At 44.9% G+C, this 24,810-nt stretch overlaps 2 protein-coding genes across 12 annotated transcripts in view; one reads left to right on the top strand and one right to left on the bottom strand.

Annotated features, from left to right (window-relative positions):
- Nucleotides 1-4,752, top strand: part of BBS4 (Bardet-Biedl syndrome 4) — a 40,701-nt gene extending 35,949 nt beyond the window's left edge. For 7 of the 8 annotated variants that reach the window (XM_039339457.1, XM_039339458.1, XM_039339459.1 and 4 more), the window contains one exon: nucleotides 1,323-4,752. In XM_039339457.1, the coding sequence (XP_039195391.1) occupies nucleotides 1,323-1,465 (143 nt within the window). In that variant the 3' untranslated portion in view covers nucleotides 1,466-4,752. The remainder of the gene's footprint in view (nucleotides 1-1,322) is intronic. The other variant, XR_005556252.1, reaches the window with a different exon arrangement.
- Nucleotides 4,753-6,130: 1,378 nt separating this feature from the next.
- On the bottom strand, nucleotides 6,131-16,181 carry ADPGK (ADP dependent glucokinase). 4 transcript variants are annotated; one of them, XM_039339467.1, is made up of 8 exons: nucleotides 16,055-16,181; nucleotides 14,275-14,607; nucleotides 13,333-13,558; nucleotides 10,653-10,715; nucleotides 10,201-10,321; nucleotides 8,822-9,018; nucleotides 8,034-8,132; nucleotides 6,131-7,538 (listed from the first exon to the last, which is right to left on the bottom strand). In XM_039339467.1, exons 2-8 carry the CDS (start codon nucleotides 14,490-14,492, stop codon nucleotides 6,987-6,989), a joined length of 1,476 nt encoding a protein of 491 aa, XP_039195401.1. In that variant the 5' UTR covers nucleotides 14,493-14,607; nucleotides 16,055-16,181; the 3' UTR covers nucleotides 6,131-6,986. The 4 variants fall into 4 exon arrangements, with proteins under 4 accessions (XP_039195401.1, XP_039195399.1, XP_039195402.1 ...); XM_039339465.1 differs by lacking the exon at nucleotides 16,055-16,181 and adding an exon at nucleotides 15,847-16,000; XM_039339468.1 differs by lacking the exon at nucleotides 16,055-16,181 and adding an exon at nucleotides 15,847-16,000 and having other exon boundaries at nucleotides 6,131-7,535.
- Nucleotides 16,182-24,810: the final 8,629 nt, after the last annotated feature.

Below are 24,810 nucleotides of genomic sequence, written 5' to 3'. Positions count from 1 at the left end.
TTCAGTGGCCCCTGACCTATCTTGGTAATGGCTGGTTATCTGGTTAAGCCCCGGGGTCTCCAAACTTGGCAACTTTAAGACCTGTGCACTTCAGCATGTCTGGCTGGGGAATTCTGGGAGTTGAAGTCCATAGGTCTTAAAGTTGCCAAGTTTGAAAACTCCTGGTTTAGCCACATGTTTGTATCTAGTGCTGCCCCTGCTTAGATTAAAAGGACGATAACTAGAGATAGGTAGAGCACCGTATGTTGATTCCATTGTCGGGTCTTCTGCTTCATATCGGATATTTATCTATTTTGATTGGGAGCTGCCTAGAGTTGTTTGAAATATGGGCGGTTTTATTAATGTTTTAAATAAATAACTATTTAAACCATGTCACCTCCCATCTCACAAAAATGACTCCCAGCACCATAGAAGGGTTAAAAACCACCACAATTTAATCCCGACTGGAGCCACAAACACAACATAACGGAAGTCAAAAAACATTAACCGGCAGAGTCCATTTGACCCAAAGAGGAGCCAGGATAAGAATGAAATCTCGACTCGGCTGTGCAGAAAAGTATCCACATAAGATTTCCCTTTTGTCTTGTTGGTGGCAGGGAAGCAGAGAGAGAAAGAGAGAATATGAACGCTTGACAGTAAAGGAAGCCTACGGCACATTGCACAATGTCAGCAGTGTCTCTTCAAGGTGGTGGCCCCGGAATGGGGAAAGGAGAAGCAGTTGAGTTATTTAAGAACCAAACTCAGAGTTGTAACATTGTACATAAGAGAATTTTTAATTAAAGAAGGAAGCAAATAAAACAAGGGTGGCCGGGAAGAATGGGACAGTGGGAAATTCTTGACTAAGTCAGGGGTAGGCAACCTCGGCTCTTTTATGACTCATGGACTTCAACTCCCAGAATTCCTGAGTTAGCGTAGCTCTCAGGAATTCTGGGAGTTGAAGTCCATGAGTCATAAAAGAGCTGAGGTTGCCTACCCCTGGACTAAGCCCTAATTGGGTCCTTCGGTGCATCCCCCTGAGGGTGATGGACAGTTAAGAAATATGAAATATCAGTCAATCAATCAATCAATCCTAAGGGGGCTCCCAGGTGTCTCAAACATCTGCGGATGTTTAGGTTCTTTGCCATATTTCAGTTTTTTTGGTAATGAGCGAGCATAACAGATCCATAAAATAAGCTTAAGTGGAGGAGATAAAGAACGAAGTACAGAAATGTTGACCTTCCAGCATCATAAAAGAAGTGGGAATATCAATATGCATTTCACCGCTTTTTTAACTGGAAGAGAAGAATATTGGCATCACTACTTTGTGCTTTCTCCTTCTCCAGTTCTTGGAAGTTCAACTCATGTGGCAAAGGTTCCTCCCTTACCTTTGGAGCCTAAACCCAAGCAACCGACCCCCGAGGAACTTCCATCTACTCTAAAACCACAGGAACAAATTCAGCCCGTCGAACAAGCGGAGCAGTCTTGAAGAGAGGGCCAACCTGGAACTGCTTCTAGAGTGCTGTGTTGAACCTACTGGGTGCAATAGGGACAAGGTGCATGTAGTATCCTACAAACTTTGCACCAGACGAAAGAATGCAGCAGTCCTGTCGCACACCATTAGCCGATGAGATATTCGGAGGTTGTGTTGTTCCCTTAACATTCCACATGTAGACTAATGAAAGATGAAGAGAGGGACAAAGTTTGAGTAGCTTTCCTTGGAAGCCATTGGACCTTCATAACAGGAAGAGACGTGAGTTGATTAAGTTTCTACTAAGAGATGTCTCTAGATTTTGAGAATATAGCCCTTTCTAATATTTTTCTACTGATGCCGAGTTACTTTTTGGTAGCATTTCGAGCCGTACGAGCTGTGGCGGCACAGTGGTCAGAATGCAGCATTGCAGGCTAGCTCTGCCCACAGCCAGCAGTTCAAGTCTCACCGGTTCAAGGTGACTCAGCCTTCCATCCTTCCGAGGTCAGTAAAATGAAGACCCAGATTGTTGGGGGCAATAGGCTGACTCTGTAAACCGCTTAAAGAGGGCAGTGTGGAGCGGTATATAAGTCTAAGAGCTATGGCTATTGCTATTTCTGAACTCATGACCCAGCTGTTCTGTTGAACCATAACCGGAGGCATCTACTCGTATATTCCTAAACAAGTAACTTGTTTGGGATTGTTGAACCTGGGTAGAATCCAGCTGCAAATGCTTTTATAGGACTTCTGTGTTTCCTGCCACTTTTGAACCCAGTGGAATCCCCTAAGAGGAGCAGATTCCGTCCTCTTACCAATCAATTGGTGGTGGAATTTACTACTAGATAACATAGTAGAGAAGTACATTATATGCTCGCTTTGGCAGAACATATACTAAAATTGAAAAGTGCGTATATTGGATGGGGTTAAGCTTTTTTTGTATAAATAAAAATGTGATGAGTTGATGGAAATCCCTTCTATATATTACTTTTCCCATGTTATTGAAGTCCCTTACATTGTGAATATAATAGGGTCCTTAGACTGTGAAGCAGCTGTGAAGTATGTGTAGCATCCTAGTCACGGCTGTGTTTTAAAACAGCTCTGCTGAAAACCAGCTCATAGTGAACCATCGGTTCATTTAACAACCGCCGTGTTCTTTTTTACAACCACCAGGGTCTTGTTTTACGACCGTCATGTCTTATGATCATGACAGGCAGGCTCCATTAGTCATAGACGAGGAATTAGCAAGGAAGGGAAGGGTGGGCTCAGCTTAGGAGAATTATCCTCAGAGCAAACTGAAGCTTGAAACATTGAAATCATGGCAAATGCTCGGAATTTTATTGATAATGTTAGTAAAGTAGAGAGAAGCCCTCCAGTTACTAAAGATGTAATTTCTCTCCATGTAAGCAGGAACAGAGCTAAAGTTGTGAAAGGCATTGGCCCATTGTGGAGTTTCCCAGCTTCAGTTGTATTTCTTGGTAAGTTCAGAGGATTAAGCCCTTTTCTTAAAAACCCTAGAGAGCTACTACATCTGTTTGGATGAAAAGTAGTAGCATCTCGTTCCCTAAGCGTTTTCAGGTACCTGTGAAGTATAAAAAACAACAACAAACCAGGCGAGGCCCCTTTTGTACATTAAATGCAAAACAACATTTATTGAAAACACCATTGTATAGCGCCGTGGGATTTTTTACACCCATATCGTCAAGACCTCGTACCTGATTTAAAAAAAATACTTATTTCATAAGAACGGCGCAGGCAGAATACTTTGGCAAGAAAAGCTATTCAAGACATTTCTTCAGAGAAGGCTCCTAAAACAGTCCACTCAATCCCTGCTATTTTTTACTGAAAAGAAAGGAAGAAAAATGTAGTTTCCATGTCACAGTTGAGTTTTGCAACTGTTATGTTTCACAACTGCCTGGCACCAAGAAAAATGGATGCCGATGCTTTACCCCAGAGGTGCCCAACTTTGGCAACTTGGCAAGACCAGTGGCTGGGGAATTCTGGGACTTGAAGTCTTACAGGTCTTAAAGTTGCATTTAATCGATGCAGTTTAAAGCACCGGATCCTACATTTGGACCTCCAGCCGACAACTCCCTGAGAATTTGGATAATATGATTACAGTGAATTAATTTTGAATGGAATGAAAACAATAAGGCAAGCACTATGTACAAAGGAACCATAGGAAGAAGCCTCCTGGGATTCAGAAAAGCTCACAAATCTATTAATTTTAATTTCTTTAGCAATAATCTTGGACCATCCCCTTTTAGCTCAGCCTCCCATTCAAACGTATTTGGCAACTACAGAATTTCCACCTCATGAGCCAGCTGGGAATTTTAACTCCCACACACTTGAAAAAGGTCACATTAAGGAGGATAAAGAAAGGTGTGTAAATCTTCAGCTGACCTTGCTGCTTTGCTTTAGTACAGGGCTCTCCAAACTTAGCAACTTTAAGACTTGTGGACTCCAGGAATTCCCCAGCCAGCCATGCTGTGGCTGGGGAATTTTGGGAGTTTAGGTCCACAAGTCTTAAAAGTTGTCAAGTTTGGAGAACCCTGCTCTAGTGTGTTGATTCTCAACCTTACCAAATTCCTCAGTCAGAATTCTGGGAACTGAAGTCCACACATTTTGACAAGGTTGAGAAACACTGTTCTAGTACAACGGGCAAGGAAAACTATCGAGAATCTGCCAAAAATATTTTTTTCCCAATTTGGATACCAATAATACTCTTTAGAACAGGGGTCCCCAACCTCCAGTTTGTGGACCAGTACCGGTCCGCGGCATGCCAGCAATTGGTCCACGCAAGCAAGCATAGCCCCATCCGTGGGATGCAGTCAGCACACAGAATCACGCACCTTCCGGTCCACGGAAAAACCTCTCTCGGAACCAGTCCCTGGTGCCCAAAAGGCGGTGGATCTCTGCTTTAGAAGATCTCAAGTAAACGTGGCTATTCCAAAGTAGAAGGAATGCAGTAAAACAGAAAGGCCACAGATAAGAAAACATGTGAAAGGAACATTAGCAGGGACCAGGTCTCCCAATATAGCCTGGATGACTTTAACTAAGATTAAATTGTTGAAAAAGACTTGCCAGGTTTGAATAGGATGAAATAGACCTGAAATCTAAAAGGGACTAAGACAAGGAATGAAAGCAACAACTGTGGAGTGTTTTTTTCCCCCCGTGTAGCCACCACATAGTGGCCACTGTGCAATAGAAGCAGTGCATCCTTATAAGCAGTGCAGACTCTGTAGAAAGAAGCTGCACGTTTAACTGCCACCATTTCTCTCATAAGAAAGAGCAAAAAAAAAAAAAAACGTATTCAAGTCTTCTACGTTTTTAGCTGCTGGTTCCTCAATGCCACCATTCTGATGTTTGCTCTCCCGCCCAAGTGTCCCAATGCCACTGGAGTTCTCCAATATTCAGTCAAAGAAAGAAAACAGCATCCCAAAATGACAAGTATTAAATATCCCCCTCCCTACCACAGTCCCGATGTGAGCAGTATGTTACTTTCGGTTAAAGGATATGAGCAACTGTCCAGAATATGAGCCAAAGAATCAAGTTAACATCTATTCTGTCTCAAGAAGTGGGGAAAGTCTAAAACGCATCAACTTCACAGGAATGCAAAAATTGTGGCTATTTCAACTGGGGAGAGAGAGGTACCCCCGCTTTAAAAATGAATATATAAATCACACTATGGGAGAAAAATGTTTCAGGGGCTGCTGTCTTTCTAATTGTACCTTGAGTCTGAATACATTTACAGTGACATTAACAAAAAAAAGGGGGAAAGTCAATGGGACACAGTACATTGCTTAGCGACCGTTTGAAGTTATGATGGACCCCACAAAAGGTACTTACGACTCAATTTACAGTTCTCATAATCCCCCCCCCCCCAGTCATGTGATTATATTTTGGGCGTTTGGCAACTGGCTTTTATTTACAGCCTTTTGTAGCATTCTGTGGAATTTTTGTGATTTTTGACATTTTGGAACATTTGCTTTCTGGCCCAAAACAAAAAACGCCCATTGGATAAAATGGATTTGCTTAAGCGCCAGAAAAAGTTCACAAAATCGGCTGCAGCTGTATGACGATCCATTTAACCACAACAACGTATAACCATAATTCCAGGCTCAATCATGGTTTTAAGTCAAGAGCTACCTATGTACGTTATTAAGGTCTCCCAGCATTCATCCCATTCTGTCACACTCAAAAGGCCAATCTGAACATTTCAGTTCCGTTGTTAGTGATATGTTTATCTTGTCCTTCCTCTCTGGGACTTAAACCCACTCCTTTACTCTTTACACAGCCCCCCCCCCTGTAATTTACAACCACTGAAGTCTCACCTACCAAGTGGGAATTACCAAGCACAAATTTGGATCTGAATTTCTGCCCCCAAGCCTCGCACCTGCACTGGCTTTTGCCCAGCTCCTGGCAGATTCTGGATTTTATTTATGTAAATAACTCACAGGTCTGACCCTCTCATACCAGGCACTGTTTTTATGCTGTACTGCAAAGAAAAAGATGGGATGAACAATTGAAATCCACCTTCCTGAGATCCTAAGACCTCATGCTAATTATAGCAAGCTAGAAATGCTAGAAGCTCCATTTTCTTAATCAAAGTTCAGTTTTAAAAAAAAAGCATTATTTCTGGTTGTCTATTAAGGGCCACGTTAAGGCTTCAGCAAGATATACGTCGGCATTCTTCACAGATTTATTGCAACTTGTTCTGTTTATTACGCTTAACATGTCAGCAGCGGTTATACGGTAGGCTCTCCTTTCTCATCCTTGCCCCCAGCCTTCACTGTTAGGAGACAAAACTGCCTCACATTTGAGAATCACCTTGCCAACAAAAGACCTTTGAAAGTAGCAACCGCAAAAGGCAAAAGAAGAAATTAGCATTATCCAGCGAAGGAAATTAGCATTATCCAGCCTCAGTCACTTTATGAGCCTAAGAGGAGAACCCTTTCCTTGCCTGTTAATAGGCTGGTACATCTTTGGAAGTAGGAAAGTTAAAGGGTAAATACATTGGTCTTCCAAACAAGTAGAAGCTTGGGTTTTTCTATGTCAGGAAGGTAAAGAAATAATAATATTTTTTTTTTTTTTACTTCTGCCTGGCTGATACGATTCTGAAAAGAATCCCTATATCCCCCCCTGGAATAAGCAGGCACCACGAACAACATCCCTTTTTAGAAATTATAGCAAATGAAATGGACTTAATTTTTAAAAAAATAAATAAACTTGGCTTTCTCGCTCCGACCAAAAGGGGTCCCTTCCTACCTTACCATTTTTGCATTATAAACATTCCTGTGACAATAAATCCAAGTTCTGGATAGCATTTATTTTTTCGCCCCTTTGGTTCCTGATCCAATCTGAATTCCAGCCTCTACCTGTTGGTCTGAACACCTTGGCTCTTTTATGACTCGTGGACTTCAACTCCCAGAATTCTTGAGCCAGCTATGCTATACTGGCTCAGGAATTCCACAAGTCATAAAAGAGCCAAGGTTGACTACCCCTGGACTCTAAACAATGGAGTGATCTCTTTATTCGGTGGTTAATGAGGATGGATTTCTGAATACAAGAGTCCTTCAGCAGATATGGCGTCCCCGAGGCCCACAGTCCGCAGAGGGCTTTTACACACCAGCACGGGAGTGTAATGGAAAGAAATGGCGTCCTGATGCCATACCGATATGGGCTCCTTCGGATTTAAGGAGACTCTGGAGGCCCCCTCCATCTTGGAAGTGGCAAACTCCAGTGGTGCCTTCAGGAAGACTTTGCTGGCGTCAATGGTCTGGGTGGCACAAGCTTGGGTTCCCGCCACCCTGGCTCCAGCAGCCACCGCTGCCACCTGGTTGCCCCAGTACCCATCCACGGTAACCAGGAGGTGGTAGGCCAAAGTATGGAAGTGGATCCGGGTGAGATCCGAAGCCTGAGCTGAAGTTCTCCCGTATTCTTTCAAGATCCAGAAAATGATGTCACTGACAACAGCCACCTCTGGAACGCCATTCCAGGAAGTTAAGGAGGAGTGAGGTCCTGAGGCTGCCTGGCTGAGGAACAGCAGCTCTTGCTCGTTCAAGCCAATGGAGTTCACGAGAGGGAAGATCTGCTAACAGACAGACCAAGTGATAGGTTGGCATTGGAGGAGTCCCAACTTCTAAAGGTGAAGGCAGGGGTGTCCATCCTTGGACTTCAGCTTCCAGAATTCACACATGGCTGGCTGGGGAATTCTGGGCAAGTCCACAAAGTCTGAAATGGGTCCAAAGGTTGGACACCCCTGGATTAAGGCATGAAATATACTGGAAATTAAAGCGTAACTTTGGATCAAGCATGCCAAGATGGAGATCCTTGCCATCTGATTGAATGGACTTTTGGCCTGTGCAGTCTGTGGTGATCTGCCTTTTGGTAGACCTTGGATCTTGACCTGTGACTGTGCTGGTTCCTGACTCATAATATGTAAAATAGGCAGGTCGTAATCTCCAGCCAAGGTCTTCCCTCCACATTAAATAACTCTGCCTTTGTCTACAGCATCCCAGATACTTTAAATTCATCTCACAACTTCCATCTGTTCTGAAGGTGAAGAGACTCCATCAATTGTGATTACCTGGTGAATTATTTCTCTCATGAGGTCTGGGTCGGTCATACCGGCTAATTCTAAATGGATCGGGACGTCCATGGGAATGTCAGAAATGGAAGTTACAGCCTACAGAAACACACAGACACACACAAACAAAAATTCAGATTAGGAGAAGCAAAGGCATATAGGAAGATAGCAGAGGGAGACCACCAAATGGAGTCAGCTTGTTTCCTATTGAAGGGCTGTTGCGTCAATGAGTGGTTGGTGAACATCCAAACATATCTCCTTGCAGGGCAAAAGAAAGTCTTTGATTCATCTTCCTAGACCATCTTGCTGGATGCCCACTCCCATCATCCCCAGCACTGCCCCTAGGAAATGCTGCAAGCTGGAGGATAATGGATTAGACCAGGAATTGGCAAGCTTTATCTATAAAGGACCAGATCCTGTCCTTCCTCCATCTTTGCGGCCACGTCTGACAGATCTGTGGGCCAAGGAGCGTGGCAGCCAATGGACAGCATTGGTGCACCAGCAGGGAGGCTGCTGATAGGCCACAGGAGGCCTGATCCTGGCCCTCCCCTCACCGTAGGAGCTTGCTTGAGGTCAGGCTTGACCATCTGACCATATTCTAACTCGTGGACCATACAAAAGCTGGGAGGGCCACATTTTGCCTGCAAGCTTTGGTTTGTCAACCTCGACATTGCAGCATACCTCATTCCCAGCATCCTGACCGTAAAGCTCTATCTCTAGTCTTTTTAAGTGACAAAATAGTTCTGGGAAAATTTTGAAAAGAGAAACCCAAGCATTTTGGATCTTACCTCTCGGATCCTCTTCTGGCGCAGCTCTCTGGTCTGTCCTTCCATCATATGGAATCCTGAAAGCACCACCAGGTCTGGCTGAAATTCCTTCAGGCTGGATACAAATACTTCTAGCATGTTCATGGCCCCGTTGGACAGGTCATGGGAGAAGATGAATCGGTTGGCGTTGGGAGCTCTCCGCTCTCCCCATTCTTCACCTGATAAGCACACACACAGACGCACCATAACACAAAAGGCCATCATTGCACGGAATCTTTGCAGAGACATCTTGCCTTCGTGACAGCTCTTATGACTTCTCCTGATCTTCGGTTATCAGGAAAGGAATAAACTCCCCCTGTAGAAAGCGTGCCATGAGGCCACTCGTAGTTTTGGAACTTCTGCTAGTCAAGTCACTTGCAGGTAGTCCTCAAGTTAGGCCCATAATGGGAGCCTGTACATTACGGATGTTAAGTTACGATGGTCATTTGACCAACTCAACACTATGATCTTTCTGGCAGTGGTCATAAAGCGAGCACTGCAGCCATTAAGCAAACACCACACTCGTTAAGTGAATAATAGTTGTAAACATCTTTTTCTTGTTGTTTTTGCAAAAACACTGTAGATCTTAATCAGGTGATCATGCAGTCAGTTTTCTGTGCTTAAAGCAGAGCTATGCATATTCCCATGACTGGAAATTCCAGGCCTGGGTGGATTCAAAACATTGCTGACTGCAGAACGTTAATGTGGCAGAGCAAAGTCCAGGAAAAAAAGAGCAGGTCTCACGAATCCGTTTCATTGCCAGACTCCTACTGAGCATGCTCACTGCTTGCCTCTCATTCTCCAGTTGGATCACACCGAAGCAGCTGAACTCTGAAACCCGTTACAGATTGCAATTCGTTGCCAGGGAGAGTGAAGCTTTCCCGCGCATTGTTCCCAGATGGGCAACTGGGCAATGCATTTTAAAAACTTCTGCAATATTGACAAATATGGAGGAGGGGGGGATTAATTTTTATTTTATTTTATTTACTATTTTTGCATTTGGGTATTTCTCTATTAGACTTCAACGTAATCGATCAGAGAGTTCTGTGAGGACCATGTTGCAAATCTGAACCTAAGATACAATGGTTAACCGGTGGGTTTGTGATGGTGTCCAGCTCTCAACCAGGATGTTTCTTAATCACTGGATACATTAGTGCTGTGTTTCTCAACCTTGGCGACTTGAAGGCATGTGGACTTGAAGCTTTGCTGGCTGAGGAATTCTGGGTGCTGAAGTCCACGTCTTTTAAGTCGCCAAGGTTGAAAAACAAACACTGCTTTAGTGGTTATAATATACATACTAACGATAATGGTCGTTTACGCTACTCTACCAATTGCCTTTTGGATCTTCAAACGGCACATACCTGCTTGGTATTCCAAAATAAGATGATATTCATCTAATTCTTGCAGTGATTCTGGAGGGACCATTACATTCTCGTCAAGCAACTCGTGAAGTTTAGGCCCAATTGGGCCACAAAGTAGAACCTACAAGTAAACAGACCGATAATAACTTCTCTCAAATTGGCTAGGTTCTTAATGAATTTTCCGGTTTTGATCCTGATCCGCATTTAGAGGCATAGGATGGCAAAACATTTTCCCATTGATAAATTAAAAACAGGATATAAAAGTCAATCATGCCTGTCTGCCAAGTCACGTTTGTTCATGTGCACCCTTGATTCTTTTGGTGTGCTACTGCTCGAGATCTAAATGCAGTGAGCAGACGTGTGTCATTTGTGCACATTGTCAGCCACATTATGATATACAATCACCGGTGGGACAACACAATTTACAGTTACTGGCAGAGAATAAAGCTTACCTTTAAGTCAGGATGAGATGCAATTTTCTGGCCGATGAGAGCGGCATTTCCTCCAACATACAACTGCAAGAGAGTAAGAAGTCATTGGACCCACTTCCAAGTGAAGGGATATCGTTAAGCCTTTTGCCAATACTGTCATAATACAAGCGGGATATAGGTGGCATTTTAAAAACCGGCCAATTACACTGAAGTATAAGGTTTCACGGGTCAATGCTATTTTCCAGTGCTGCAGATTTCTGCACTGGCAATTTTATAAGCACGTAAAATTGAAGCGAGAGGGGGCAAAAAGAGGATGGTGAGAGCACAGACAAGATTGTTTGCAAAGTTCTCTTGATTATGTATTTTATTCTCTTTATTCAAGCTTTCGGTTCCTTGACATATTTGCTGACTCTTGCAGCCATTTTCAGTTCTTGACTTGCTTTCAGTTTTAATTTAGCTCTTTCATCTGCTGGGCATATTCTTTTGATGAAGAACAGAATGCAAACTCAATTTAAAAAAAAAATGACACTCCGCCTCCCAGGGAGGACCAGCAGTCTTTCTCCTTCCAGAAAACACATTCTGAGCATCAGATATCAGCTAATTCTAGTCTGCTACTATCTCTCCAGAAATAAGTACAAGTGAGACAAACCTGTGGGCTTGTTTGTATAGAACCAGGAAAAATGGACCCCCAGTTCCTTGAGCCCTCAAAACATCTGATAAACGCAAGTGTGGACAAAAGAAAGAATCTTAAAGCCATTAATCAAGTTCTAAGTTAAAAGTGAGATTGAGCATTGATAAAATAAGCTGTCAACTCACAGTGGATTTACAGCTTCTGGTGCAGTTGTGGCCAAGAACTAGCATGACTTTGCAGAAATTTACATAGCTGTAAATTTCAGAAGATTCATTATCAACCTGGAGTTGTTGAAGAAACACTGGTTTAAGGTAGCCTTGGAAATCTGTAGCATTGGGCAGTGTTTTACATTTTCATCGTTTAAACCAGCGGAACACGGCTAAAGGAGGTTTAATTACAAAGGCTGAACTGCATGTACACACACACACACACACACACACACTCACACAGAGCTATCCCCAAATGCCTTTATTAAAAGCAAATTAAAAGGCGAAAACGTAGGAATTGACTCCCGCTGACCCCATCCTTGGGAGCAATTACATAGGAAGTGACTTGCCACTGGCTCAAATTATCTCCTTCGGCACACAATGCAAAGATCTAGCTGTCTGGAGAAAGCTCTCATGGCTGGGAAAGGTGGATGGAAAGAGAAGAAAAAAATAACCAGCAGCAACTCAATATACTGGAAAAGTTGAAGAAACCAGGTTAAATTGTCTTGGGAGAAAATCTGCCTAAGTAGCTGCTAAGAGTTGATGCCAATTTGATGGTATATAATCAACATGAAGACCTAGCTCTCTTGAAAAGTCTGTAATTCCGGAAAAGATGGAAGGAAAGAAAAGGATGAGCAGCAATAAGGGTGATGGACTCAGCTACCGTAGCAATGGGAACATCTGTGGAAGACTTGAAGGACCAAGTTAGGGACAGATCCCCCTGGAGAAAATCTACGTGGTTGCTAAGCGTCGGTAGTGATTTGATGGCACATAATGAATTAATCAATCTTTGGGAGTACCGTATATTCCGGTGTATAGGGCGACCCGGCGTATAAGACGACGCCCGAGTTCGACGCCGAGTCACAAGACAATCGACGCCAAGTCGCAAGACGATCGACGCCGAGTTGCATGCCTAGAAAGTCATCTTATACGCCGGAAACTACCGGTATTTCCGGCGTATAAGACGATCGACGCCGAGTCGCATGCCTAGAAAGTCATCTTATAAGCTGGAAACTACGTTATTTCTGGCGTATAAGACGATCAACACCGAGTCGCATGCCTAGGAAGTCGTCTTATACGCCAGAAACTACCTTATTTCCGGTGTATAAGACGACTCGGCGTATAAGACGACCCCCGAGTTCAGCGCCTGTTTCAACACTCTCAAAAGTCATCTTATACGCCGGAATATACGGTATTTCTTCAGCTTCCCAGTTTACTCTGGAATTCTCAGGGAGATTCAAGGCATAACCAGTCCCAATTCTGCTTATCCTTCAAGGTCAGGTAGATGTTGTCTCTGGCCGAGGCCAAAAACGCTTTATAAAAATATTAATTTAAAAGTTTTAAAATTTAAAAATATAGTACACTATACAAAACAGGTCTTTTTTTTTTTCCTTTTTCTTTTTCAAGAAAATGGGAGAGTCCCGTCATTTAAACCCACCACAAATGAAATGCAGGGCATGCATAATACAAACTAACTCGGGTAGCTTATGCTTTGTAAGGTAACGCTTTATCAGACTGTCGTTTGTTGGAAAAAAAATAGTCTTTTTCAAACTTGGCCATTTGAAGATATGTGGACTTTAACTCCCAGAATTCCCCAGAATTCTGGGAGTTGAAGTCCACACATCTTGAAGTGGCCAACATAGCAGTAATCTAATTGGAAACCAAGACTTTGTTATTTTGGACCTGGTTGTTGCCAGTACTTAAAGGGTAGTAAAATGCAGTATTCGGATCTGGAAAGGGCAGGAATGCTTTGGATCCTTAGCTTCCCTGCTTGGGGCCCAAATCTCGCACCCCTCCGGAAGAGGCCTTTGATTCCTGATACCGACTGGGTCACGAGGACCTCCTCCTCAAGCGAAAAGCCCACCTGGGCGCCAGGATAGCTGGCCGCCATTTGTGCGATGCGGTGGAAGGCGTCTGCGTCACTGAAGAACCGTTCTGCAGCCGCCCCCTTCCCCATAAAATGGAGGAAGGCTTCTTCCAGATCAGCAGCGGAACGCAAGACAGAGTGGTCTTTCCCGCCCTGGCCGTGGAAGCCGAGGGCCTGCAGCAGCTTCGCCCCGGACAGGATCACATCTACGCAGGTGTTGACCCTGAAGAGCAAGCGAAGGGAGAGGAACCACCTCAGGAATCAAGGCTCTGCAAAAAACCCTCCAATTTGCACACAGGGCCTTCTGCCTCAGAAGGGATGACAATTCTGCTTTGGAAAAACGAAGACCAGGCCTTCCCCCCCACCCCACAGGTTAGAGTAGAGTAGGGTGGGGTAGGGTAGGTAGGGTAGGGTAGAATGGAAATAGAAATAGAAAATAGAATAGAAAATAGAATAGAATAGAATAGAATAGAATAGAAAATAGAGTAGAGTACAGTAGAATAGAATAGAATAGAATAGAATAGAATAGAATAGAATAGAATAGAATAGAATAGAATAGAATAGAATAGAATAGAATAGAATATCAAGCTATTCTCCAAAGCGCCTGAAGGCAGGACAAGAAGCAACGGGTGGAAACTAACCAAGGAGAAAAGCAACCTAGAACAAAGGAGAAACTTCTTGACAGTGAGAACAATTAACCAGTGGAACAACCTGTCTCCAGAAGCGGTGAATGCTCCAACACTGGAAGTTTTTAAGAAGAGACTGGACAGCCATTTGTCCGAAATGGTATAGGATTTCCTGCCTGAGCAGGGGGTTGGACCTCCAAGGTCCCTTCCAACTTTACTATTATTATTATTATAATAGAATAGAATTACAGAATTAGAATAAGAATAGAATTCAATTCTACATCACCGAAGCAAGCGGTCGATCTATCCTTACCCCACAGCGACTCTGTTCCACTGCTTAGCTGGCTGGGTGATGAGGGCATCCCAGGCCTCGGCCATGTTGCCCTCCGGGGACCCCAGATTCCCGCGAAGTCGGTTCAGGAAGGAGCCCGAGAGATGCTCCCACAGGGAATCCGGCAACGTGGGGTCCAGCCAGAAGACGTAACCCGTGGTCAAAGCCAGCAGAGCCACAGCCAGGGCCTTGCGCCACATGGTGAAGTCCTGCGCCAAGGCCGAGGACGGACCAGGATTACACAGAGGCTCTCAAAGGCAGGTAGCCGTCGAAGGGGCTTCAGGGGTCACCGTCCATCTGGAAACAGGTCCCACTCTGAAGAGGAAGGATTGAACACGAGTCAGGGGAGTTTGCACAACGGAAGCTGCCCACAAGCCCACTTTAGGGTGGGTCGTTTGCCCCTTTTGGGGGGAGGACTCCAGAGGTTCCTATTCCCAGTTGTGGCTTCCTTGGGTGCTTCGGCAACTTCAATCTGCAACGAGGGGAGAGAGACTCTGAGGAATGGGCTAGTGGAATATTTTTTTTTAAAAAAAAAGCAGAAGAAAAATTCGAAGAATAAACATTGATGTCTACCAGCTTTGCAATGGCTTGTACAAAATGTAAGGGTAACTGTTGTTGTTATTATTATTATTACTATTCTTATTAATTGTATTAGCTTTGGTACCTCTGCCTTGCATAGAAACGCATAGTGTGGCTTTGTGAATGAATGTTACCGTAGTATTATTCACTTTGGGAGGGGGGGTGAGAAGTAGGCGGATGATGGGTTTTTTTAGTCTTTAAGCATCTGGATTGTGCCACATCTGGAGGTCCCGCCGGTTGGGGACGATGGAGAGGCAGAAGAGCCCATCCCCAGGGTGGGCGAGGGTCCAGTTGTGCCAGCTGGGCATGAGGGTCCAGCCTCTCCGGGACAGGGAAAGAGGCTGTGGTGGCTGGGGATGATGGGAGCTGCCGAAAAGGAAGGAGCCTGAGACGATGGGGGGCTGTAGTCCAGCATAGCTGGAGGGAGGGTAGAGGAACAAGCGGGCGGGGGATGATGGGAGCTGCAGCTTCATCAGCCCGGAAGGGGATGGGGAAATGAAGAGGTTAAGATGATGGGGGCTACCAGGGAGTATGATGGCTGGGGATGATGGGAGCTGCCGAAAAGGAAGGCGCCTGAGACGATGGGGGCTGTAGTCCAGCATAGCTGGAGGGAGGGAAGAGGAACAAGCGGGCTGGGGATGATGGGAGCTGCAGCTTCATCAGCCCGGAAGAGGATGGGGAAAGGAAGAGGTTAAGATGATGGGGGCTACCAGGAAGTATGATGGCTGGGGATGATGGGCGTTAGAGTCCCATCGACCTGGAGGGCCATGAAAGAAGTTCATCAGCTGGGAAGCACGGGGTGGCCCAAGCACATTTGGGTAGGGGACGATGGGCTCTGGAGTACTATTCGGGGCCCACCAGGGGATCCTGCTCCCCCCCCCCGCCCGGCTGCTGCCATCAGGCACCCCGGATATCTGCCGCCCTCCGCCGACAGACCCGGGGAGGCAGGGCAGGAGGGGAGCCGGGGAGCGTTACCGTCCTGGGTCCGCCACGTCCCGCCACGAGCGTCCGCTACGCCGTTTCCGTCCCTCGGCCAGGCCGCCGTAAGTCTCGGTAGGGAATAAGCGGAGCTCTCTAACGGAAGCGGCGTAGCGGGCTCCTCACGCCGCCTCTCGAGGGCGCAGAGCCCTTTCCAGAATGCGACAACGGAAGCGTAAAAGGCAGGCCTTCGAGCGGAACGTACCAACGTTCTCCGCAAAAACGGGGGTGGGATGGGCAAACGAATACGAAAGAAAGACCGGAATCGTGCGGGAAGCCGATGGGATGCCCCGAATAGAAAAGGAAGCCCCGCCTTTGTCGGAAGAAACCATGGGGGAGCAGTGGCGGGGGGGAAAATAAAACATGAGACTATAAAGGGTGAAATATAAAGGAGGGGGGTGCAGCTTCTATGACGTTTCCCTCCTTGCCGGCTTGCATTTGCGACATAGATTTGATCTCTGGTCCAAAGGGGCGAGATTTAACACGTGCATATCCATCATGTCTTTGCTAACGTTGCATCTCATTCAGCAAAGGCAGCGGAGGAAGTTCAGAATCAGCGAAATTTAGCAGCTGAATGAAGCAGCTTAGTGGGAAGACCAATATTTGCATGATGTATTCCTGAGTTGCATTGCTTTGTGCATCGTCCAGTCGCGGGCAGTTTAAAACTTGCTTATGTTTCGTTTCGTTTCGTTTCAAAAAAAAATTCAGAGATTATAAACACCTGCCCTGCCAGGAGCAACCCATCTGCTGCTTGGACCTCAATTCCCATCATCCTTGCCAAGATGGCTATCCCAGTTGCTTAGGGCAAAATGGGTTATATAGCACTGAACAAGACCCAGAGCTCAGGCTGAGGGTTGTTGTCCAAAATCTCTGGAGGGCAGCAGGTTGACAACCCTTTGTCCCTTTTCAGCTCAAAAGCCAAAACCTGCATCTGGATTGCGTCAATATTAGAAATAAGATTTGTCTGTATTTGGGAGTGTATCCTTTGCTTCCCATGCAGAGAATTAGTGTCTCAGATTCTAGCAAGTCCTCTGACATATCTCAACTCCCCCCCCAAAAAAAAACAGGTCATATTTGAGTCAAATCTCAAATTTCCAGCATTTCCTTTTCCCCAACTATTAAATAATATTCCAGAGTTATGCAATTTAGATAATTCAGACACCTTTGCCTGCTCTGTACAGATAGTCCTTGCCTTAACTGCTATTTGTTATCAACCTTTTGAAGTTACAATGGCACTGAAAAAAGTGACTTACAACCGCATCGGAGTCGTGTGATTTGGAATTTGGATGCACGGCAACTGGCATGCATGTGTGACAGTTGCAGTGTCCTGAGGTCAGGTGATTCCCACATGTGCTCTTTCCAACTGGCTTCTGTGGGAAGTCAGCCCCCCAGAGAAGGGAATATTAAAAGGGCAGAAAAATATATTTCCTCAAAGGATCTTAAAGAGGCAGAAAAGCATGCCCAGTTTTTCTTAATAGCCCCAAGTCTCCCTCCCCCAAACCAGCTCTGTAGAAATGCAGATTGATAATCCATTCAGGAAGGTTGGATGCCCCCAGCTAGAAGCTTAGGAAGACAAAGACACCTAAAAATCTACATACCCCACCCAAAATCTAACACAGGACATAATAGTATCAGAATACCAGAAAGGCACACTCAGACTCAGGTCAAAGTTCATGCCACAGGAACAACTCCAAACAAAAGGCTCCAGAGCAGTGTTTGTCAACCTTGACAATTTTAAGGCATGTGGACTTCAACTCCCAGAATTCCACAGCCAGCAACGCTGGCTGTGGAATTCTGGGAGTTGAAGTCCACATGCCTTAAAATTGTCAAGGTTGACAAACACTGCTCCAGAGGGTATAAAAACCCACTCCATACATGTACTCACTCTCTTTTTTTCCAGAACCATCTTTCTGCCTGGTTCTCCTCATCAGTATACTGCAATCTTCTTTCTAAAGCAGTCACCATATTGTTTATTCCCGGCTCGGACTGAGCCATGATGAAGACTTTTCCTTCAACATTTCCAACAAGAAACTCCACGAGGAAAGCTGGATTTGCTTAAAGACCGCATAATTCACTTAACAACTGAAGTCAGAACAATTAACCAGCGGAACAACAGGCCTTCAGAAGTTGTGAAGTTGTTTAAGAAGAGATTGGACAGCCACTTGTTTGAGAAATGGCATAGGGTCTCCTGCTGGAGCAGGAGGGTGGACTAGAAGACCTCCAAGATCCCTTCCAGCTCTATTCTGATTGACTTGCTTAACAAACACTGCAAAAAAAAGGTGGTAAAATCAGATTCACCTTATTTAACCATCACCTTGTTTAGCAATGGAAATTCTGTTTCAGTTATAGTCTAGAACTTACCTGTACATATTAGCATTCATAAAATAAATTGTGGCTTATAAATAACCACATTGCACTAAAAAGGGTTTCCCCCCCCCCAAATGTAGAACTGTCTGTGGTCCAGTTGGGGGTTTTACATTTGCAAAGATCAGCTGTTCAAAAAGCTTCACCTCTCTTTTGTTTTTTTGGTTTTTTTTTTGCAAAACCTTGCTTTTCGGTGCAAGCCTTTCCTTTTGTGATGCTTTTCTATTTGGGGCTTGAATTGTTGTGGTTGTTCTTTAAAGCTGTAAAGAAAAATGAAGCAAAAAAGCACGTTAAGAAATATCCCTGTGCTTTTTTTTTTTTTTTTTTTAGCTATTGGTTTCTCGTCCAGGATTACCCCCCCCCCCCGCCGCCGCCTTTGCAGCTCCTGAAAAATCAAAGATATATAACACCTGGGAAGGAAAATTGCCCTGGAGAAACTCTTAATAAAGCTCACAATCTTTTTCAGTATAAGCTACGGTAAATTTCACTGAAGTGGCAAAGACAGAGAACCGAGTCCCTAAAGAAACAAAGCAAATCAGGCTTTTTATCCGGTGGCTGCAAAACATAGCTCTTTCAATGCATTTCTTGCATAAGCCTTGTGTCCCCCATATATACAGGTGACAGATCAGTGACAAGGAGCAGAGGCTTACCTATCCATCACCGCCAGCGCAGGGGACTTTACGGCGGTTGCAAATAAGGCTGGCTGGAAATTTCTCGGATCAGCTCAAAGACTCAAAAGGCAACCTCGTCTTACAGGGGCCAAGGGAAAACTACTACGTGCAGATGTGAAGACCAAACACCTCTGAATATCGGGTGCTGCAAGATTCTGGACAGCTTACATTGCGTCAAAGAATACGGGCAATCCCCTGACTTGCAAGCATAGGTTGAGCAATCCTTTGAAGTTACAAGGGCACTGAAAAAAAGAGACTTTTGGCCAGTCCTTGCCTTGATGACCACTGCAGCATCCCCACGACCATGTGATCAAAATGCAAAATGCTTGGCAACTGGCATGTGTTTACAATGGTTGCAGCATCCTGAGATCACATGAGCCCTGCTTATGACCTTCCCAGCTGGTCTCCAACAAGCAGAGTCAACGGGGGAAGCCAGATTCAGAATAACAGAGTTGGAAGAGACCTTGCAGGTCTTCTAATCCAGTGGTTCTCAACCTGTGGGTCGGGACCCCGTTTGGGGTCGAACGACCATTTCACGGGGGTCGTCAAACAACGCAGTCCGCCATTTTTTCCCCCCTTTTCCTTAGCTGTGCTACTCCCTTTTATTCTATTGGCTTTTGAAAGCCAATAGAATAGACTCTCTTGAATAGAGTCTAATTCTATTGGCTTTCAAAAGCCAATAGGCATTGTCCAGGCTGTCTCTGCCCTGCTGAGCCCGCCAAAAGTCCCATTCTGCAAACGGTGCTGCACCAGTTGAGTAGTCCTTGACTTACGATCGGTTGAGTAGTCCTCGACTTACGACCGGTTGGGGGGGTCGCAGCATTAAAAAGGTTGAGAACCACTGTTCTAGACAAGTGGCTCTCCAATCTCTTCTTAAAAAGACTCCAGTGATGGAGCACCCGCAACTTCTGAAGGCAAGCCGTTCCACTAGTTCAGTGGTTCTCAACCTTTTTAATGCCGCGACCCCCAACCGGTCATAAGTCGAGGACTACTCAACCGGCCGTAAGTCGAGGACTACTCAACTGGTGCAGCACCGTTTGCAGACTGGGACTTTTGGCGGGCTCAGCAGGGCAGAGACAGCCTGGACCATTCCTATTGGCTTTTGAAAGCCAGTGGAATTAGACTCTATTCAAGAGAGTCTGTTCTATTGGCTTTCAAAAGCCAATAGAATAAAAGGGAGTAGCACAGCTAAGGAAAAGGGGGAAAAAATGGCGGACTGCGTTGTTTGGCGACCCCCGTGAAATGGTCGTTCGACCCCAAATGGGGTCCCGACCCACAGGTTGAGAACCACTGCACTAGTTGATTGTCCTCACCGTTAGGAACTCCTTAGTTCCCGGTTGCTTCTCTCCTTGATAACTTTCCATCTGTTGCTTCTTGTCCTGCCTTCAGGTGCTTTGGAGAATAGCTTGACCCCCTCTTCTTTGGGGTAACCCCTCAGATACTGGAAGACTGCCATCATGTCATTCCTGGTCCTTCTTTTCACTAGACTAGACATACCCAATTCCTGTAGCCGTTCTTCATATGTTTTTGCTTAATGACTGCATGGTTCAATTAAACAAGGGCAGGGGTTTGCTGAACTGTGGCAAAAATGGTTGCGGAATCAGGTTGTGACTCACTCAACAGCCACCTTGCAAGGCAAAAGAAATTCTGTTGTAGTCGTAAGCCGAGGACTGTCTGCATCGTGCGCCGACTCCCAGGAATTTCACTGCTGGCCTCGGCTGAGCAGAGGAAAGCACCAGCCAGGGGAAAGCGGTGCCAAGTTATTTTATTTGAATTGCCAGATTAATTTTCACTTGTCACCTAAACAGGATACACAACCCTCCTCTTGCAAATGGGCTGTCAGCTGCAAAGAACAACTCTTTTCTTGGATCCCCGCTGGGCTGCTAATTATAGAGCCGAAGTGTTAATGGCAGAGTTCAGTCCAACAGCTACAGCTGTAAAATGCGTGACAGTTTCGCAGTCACTCGTAACACACACACACACACACACACACAAAACAAGGTTTGCTACCTTTTTTGTCAACGAATGCAATAAGCCGCTGAACCCTTGTTGTCAATATTAGGACTGAACTTGAGAGCGAGCTTTTCAGTCAACGAACTGGAATCGCACTTGCTCTGGATCATCCCATTACGGGCAAATGGACAAATCCGTTCAAACTTTCCCCTTATCAATCAAAAGGCTTTCCTTGTGGATGCTGGCTCTCTGGAATAGCCTCCTCCAAATCTGCATGGCTTTTGTTGAAAGAAAAATCTTCATCAGGGTCCAGTCCAAGCCGGGAATAAGCAACATGGAGACTGCTTTAGAAAGAAGATTGTAGTTTATGGAAGAAGAGAGCCAGACAGAAAGATGTTCTAGGGGAAAAAAAAGGTGACCACATGGAGCAGAGTAGTGGGCTTTTATACTTTCTGGGGCTCTTGAGGTTGTTTCCTGTTCCTGTTTGAGACTTTGTATTTCCTGTGTCACATACTTTGACCTGAGTCTGAGTATGACCTTTTGGTATTGGTGGGTTAATCCTATTATGTCCTGTCTTAGAGTTTGGGTCGTGTATGTAGATTTTAAGGGTCTTTGTCTTCCTAATCCTGCCTGTTGGACTAGATGACCTCCAAGGTTCCTTCCAACATTATTATTATTATTATTATTATGGATCATCGCACAGTCGACCAGATGTTCAGACTGGATTTGGCATTTTGTCTACCTATCGAGTCCTTACCCAGGACCTGGGATAGGCAGATGTGGATGTTTGATGGTATTACAGATATCGTCGCAGGATGGAAGCAGTTCCTAATAAGGCTGCCTTTTGCAATTGACTAATAGCGAATTTATCAATGCCAATGGTGTTCAAGTGGTGCTCCAGTTGTTTTGGGATTGCACCCAAGGAGCCTATTATTATGAGTACTACCCTTGCTTGCTTTTGCCACAGTCTTTCTGTTTGTAGGTCTTTGTATTTTGTTATCTTCTCCAGTTCTTTCTCATCTATTATTATTATTATTATTATTATTATTATTATTATTATTATTAATCTCTTCAGCTTCTAGCTGGAAGGCTCCAACCTTCCTGAATGGATTATTACATTTGCATTTCTAAAAGCTGGTTTCTGCTGAGTTGTCCAGCTGCGCGTGTGTGTGTGGGGGGGGAATTTCTGCCTTTTGAAAGTTCTTCTCCATTATTCCTTTGGGGAAATATATTCTGCCTTTTTAATATTTCCCAAAACATTTCTTTCTCTGGATTCTTCCCACACTTTCTCCTTGAGGGCTTCCAAGAGTCTTTAAAAACCTGTCTCTTCTTCCAAGCCCCGAGAGAAGTAGGTGCTACTGAGCCCCCCCTGGCTTATGTTTTATCTACTTTATGGAATTTGTCTTGGATGGACTTCATGGTTTGTTCAGTCTGTTGCGGTTTCTTATTCCTTTACAATGCAGATGGCATTGAGTCCTCTGTTCAGCCTCCATCTGCTTCTTCTCAGATATGCTTCCTTCAGCTAATTTCTCTGGTGTAAACTGATGATCAGCCTGGCCAAGCTCTAGATTAACTGTGTTCAACCTTGGCAACTTTAAGGCCCATAGACTTCAACTCCCAGAATTCCCCAGCCAACAGGGCTATCTGGGGAATTCTGAGAACTGAAGTCCACAGCTCTTCAAGTAGCCCTGTTTGGACACTCCTGCTCTAACGTCTGAACCTGTTAGGTGTGTAAGCAACCTATAGAAAAAAGTGGATCTGGGAAGGGTGTCACTGTAAGCGGTTTGGTGGATTGTCTCCGACTATTCTGGATTTGGGACAATCGATGACATCTAGTTGCCATTCCCCACCATCCGGTCTGAGCAGAAGAAGCTTCTTGGAGGAGAAGCGAAATGTCTTCAAGAAAAAACAAGAAGTCCAGTTGCCTTGCGAAAAGAAGCACCTTTGGGTCTATGACAGTGTTTCTCAGCCTTGACAATTTTAAGGCATGTGGACTTCAACTCCCAGAATTCCACAGCCAGCAGAATTCTGGGAGTTGAAGTCCACATGCCTTAAAATTGTCAAGGCTGAGAAATCTAGCTTTGTTCTTCAAAGTGTTACCTCATGAGATCAATAAAACATCTTTGGAGGGTTGTTTAATTCTCCTTACACAGGTCTGAGGAAAGGAATTTTCCGCCTGCATACAACAACCAACATGTTTATGGCATGTTTAGAACATGGATGGGAAGTAGAGGCTCTTGAAGAGTCCATGTGTTCAGACGGCCGGGTGCTCCTGCAGAGGGTCGGGCAAACGCTAGAGGGCGCTCTGCCCCTTTCCCTTTTGGACTGCCTGTCTGGTATTCCTGGCATGGCAAATCCTGTTTTTCTAACAGATTTATGACCACATTACATATTTCACAGATTAGTAATGGTACGCAACATGAAACAGGCAATATCCAGCAGAAAATAGGAGTGAAGGATTCGTCATGAAGCTCAGTAAATTGAAAAAGATGATGGTGATGGGTCACGGGGGGGGGGGGGGGGAAGAGAGGGGATCCCTGGTGCCATCTGAGTTGGGTGGTTTTCTTGCAGACGTTTCATGACCCAAGTAGGTAACATCATCAGTGCTAGAAGGGGGTAGGTTTTGCTGTCAGTTTATATTCTAGTCCAGTGGTTTCAACCTTCACCACGGACCCCCTTTATATACCTTTTGTGGCCACAGACCCTCAAGACTTAACTCAAGATTTAAATCATAACATTTTTTCAAGCCTTCGCGGACCCCCTGTAACGACATCACCCCCACGGGTCCATGGACTACAGGCTGAGAACCGCTGTTCTAGCGGCTTGCCCCATCAGTGCTGGTAGGAAAGATCTTGGTGGTTCCTTGATTAGGCGGTTGTTTAGTGTTAGTTTGTTTAGCAGTTCCTTGGTTAGGGTATTGTTTACTTCTTGACTGTTGATCTGATGTTAAGCGTGGTGTTAATCTGTGCTCATCTGGGTGCTGATTGCTGGTGGGCAGAAACTTCGGGTTTTTTGTTCCCTCTTTGGCTTGTTGATAATCTCTTTTGCCCAGTAGGTAGATGTTGTTTATGTCTGTGTGCCTGTTGATGGCCAGTTTATCAGTGTGCCAGATTTCCAGGAATTCTCTAGCGTTTTTGGACTCGCCTTGGTCTAGGAGGGTAAGACATCTTCTGAGCATGATGTACAAAGTCCAGTCTCTTTAAGGCTGTTGAATGTGGCCAAAGTGTAAAGCCCAACGTCTTACATTTTGATGAACGGATGCTGATATTCGTAGGTGACGGAGGAAACTTAAATGGGTAGGATCCACCAGTCTGATGATTAATCTGGATTTTGGCCTGGCCGTGAAGTCTTTGATTGCTGGGATGTTGATTATTCAGAACAAGGGATGACATTTGCAAGAGGGAAACTATTTTCTTTTCCTTTCTTTATTTATTCTCCCATCTCCTCCTTCTTTTGCAGTCTCAACTGGAATTTGAAAACACCCTGAAAATTATACCTTCCTTTGTATTTCCTCCTCACACAGTGCCAACCTCTTAAGTGAGGGGTAAGGATCAACGGGGTCCTTTGACAGCCCTGATTAATTAAAACCCATCCTCCACTGGGGGAATTGATTCATATCACTCTCCCAGCAGCCTCTGCCGTGCATTATGAACCAACGGCTCCCTCCAATGAGAAGCGGGAGACAGTTGGCACATGAAAAAAGCAAATTAATTAAGAATCTAAAGAACTCCCATCCGAGAGACTGGTAAGTACAGACAAGGACACAATCTGCAAGTGCCAAAATTTTAAAAACAAAACAAAACAAAACCAAAGGCACATTTGAGCCCTGTGTTGGGAGTGGATGATGGGATGATATCCCTCCTTGTTGTTTCCAGTTTATTCATGTCTCTCCCCTGCAAAATTAGTTTGAAATATTAAAATCTCCTTTAACTCTGCGTAATTGGAGGAGCTGAGATGTGGATTGATCCGGCCC

This window comes from Crotalus tigris, unplaced genomic scaffold (genome assembly GCF_016545835.1).
Source record: "Crotalus tigris isolate CLP2741 ecotype Arizona unplaced genomic scaffold, ASM1654583v1 scf7180000017735.2152567, whole genome shotgun sequence".
NCBI lineage: Eukaryota > Metazoa > Chordata > Lepidosauria > Squamata > Viperidae > Crotalus > Crotalus tigris.
This window is presented reverse-complemented; position numbering and strand designations above follow the sequence as displayed.

Bases quoted from the DNA above. Each gene is read 5' to 3' on its own strand.
- ADPGK (XM_039339467.1), bottom strand. From the start codon at position 14,492: ATGTGGCGCAAGGCCCTGGCTGTGGCTCTGCTGGCTTTGACCACGGGT. The intron at 10,716-13,332 runs GTGGGCTTTTCG...ACTCTCTTGCAG, and splicing joins CCAGCTATCCTGGCGCCCAG to TTGTATGTTGGAGGAAATGC. The intron at 8,133-8,821 runs GTAAGATCCAAA...GTGTTTCTGTAG, and splicing joins GCCAGAAGAGGATCCGAGAG to GCTGTAACTTCCATTTCTGA.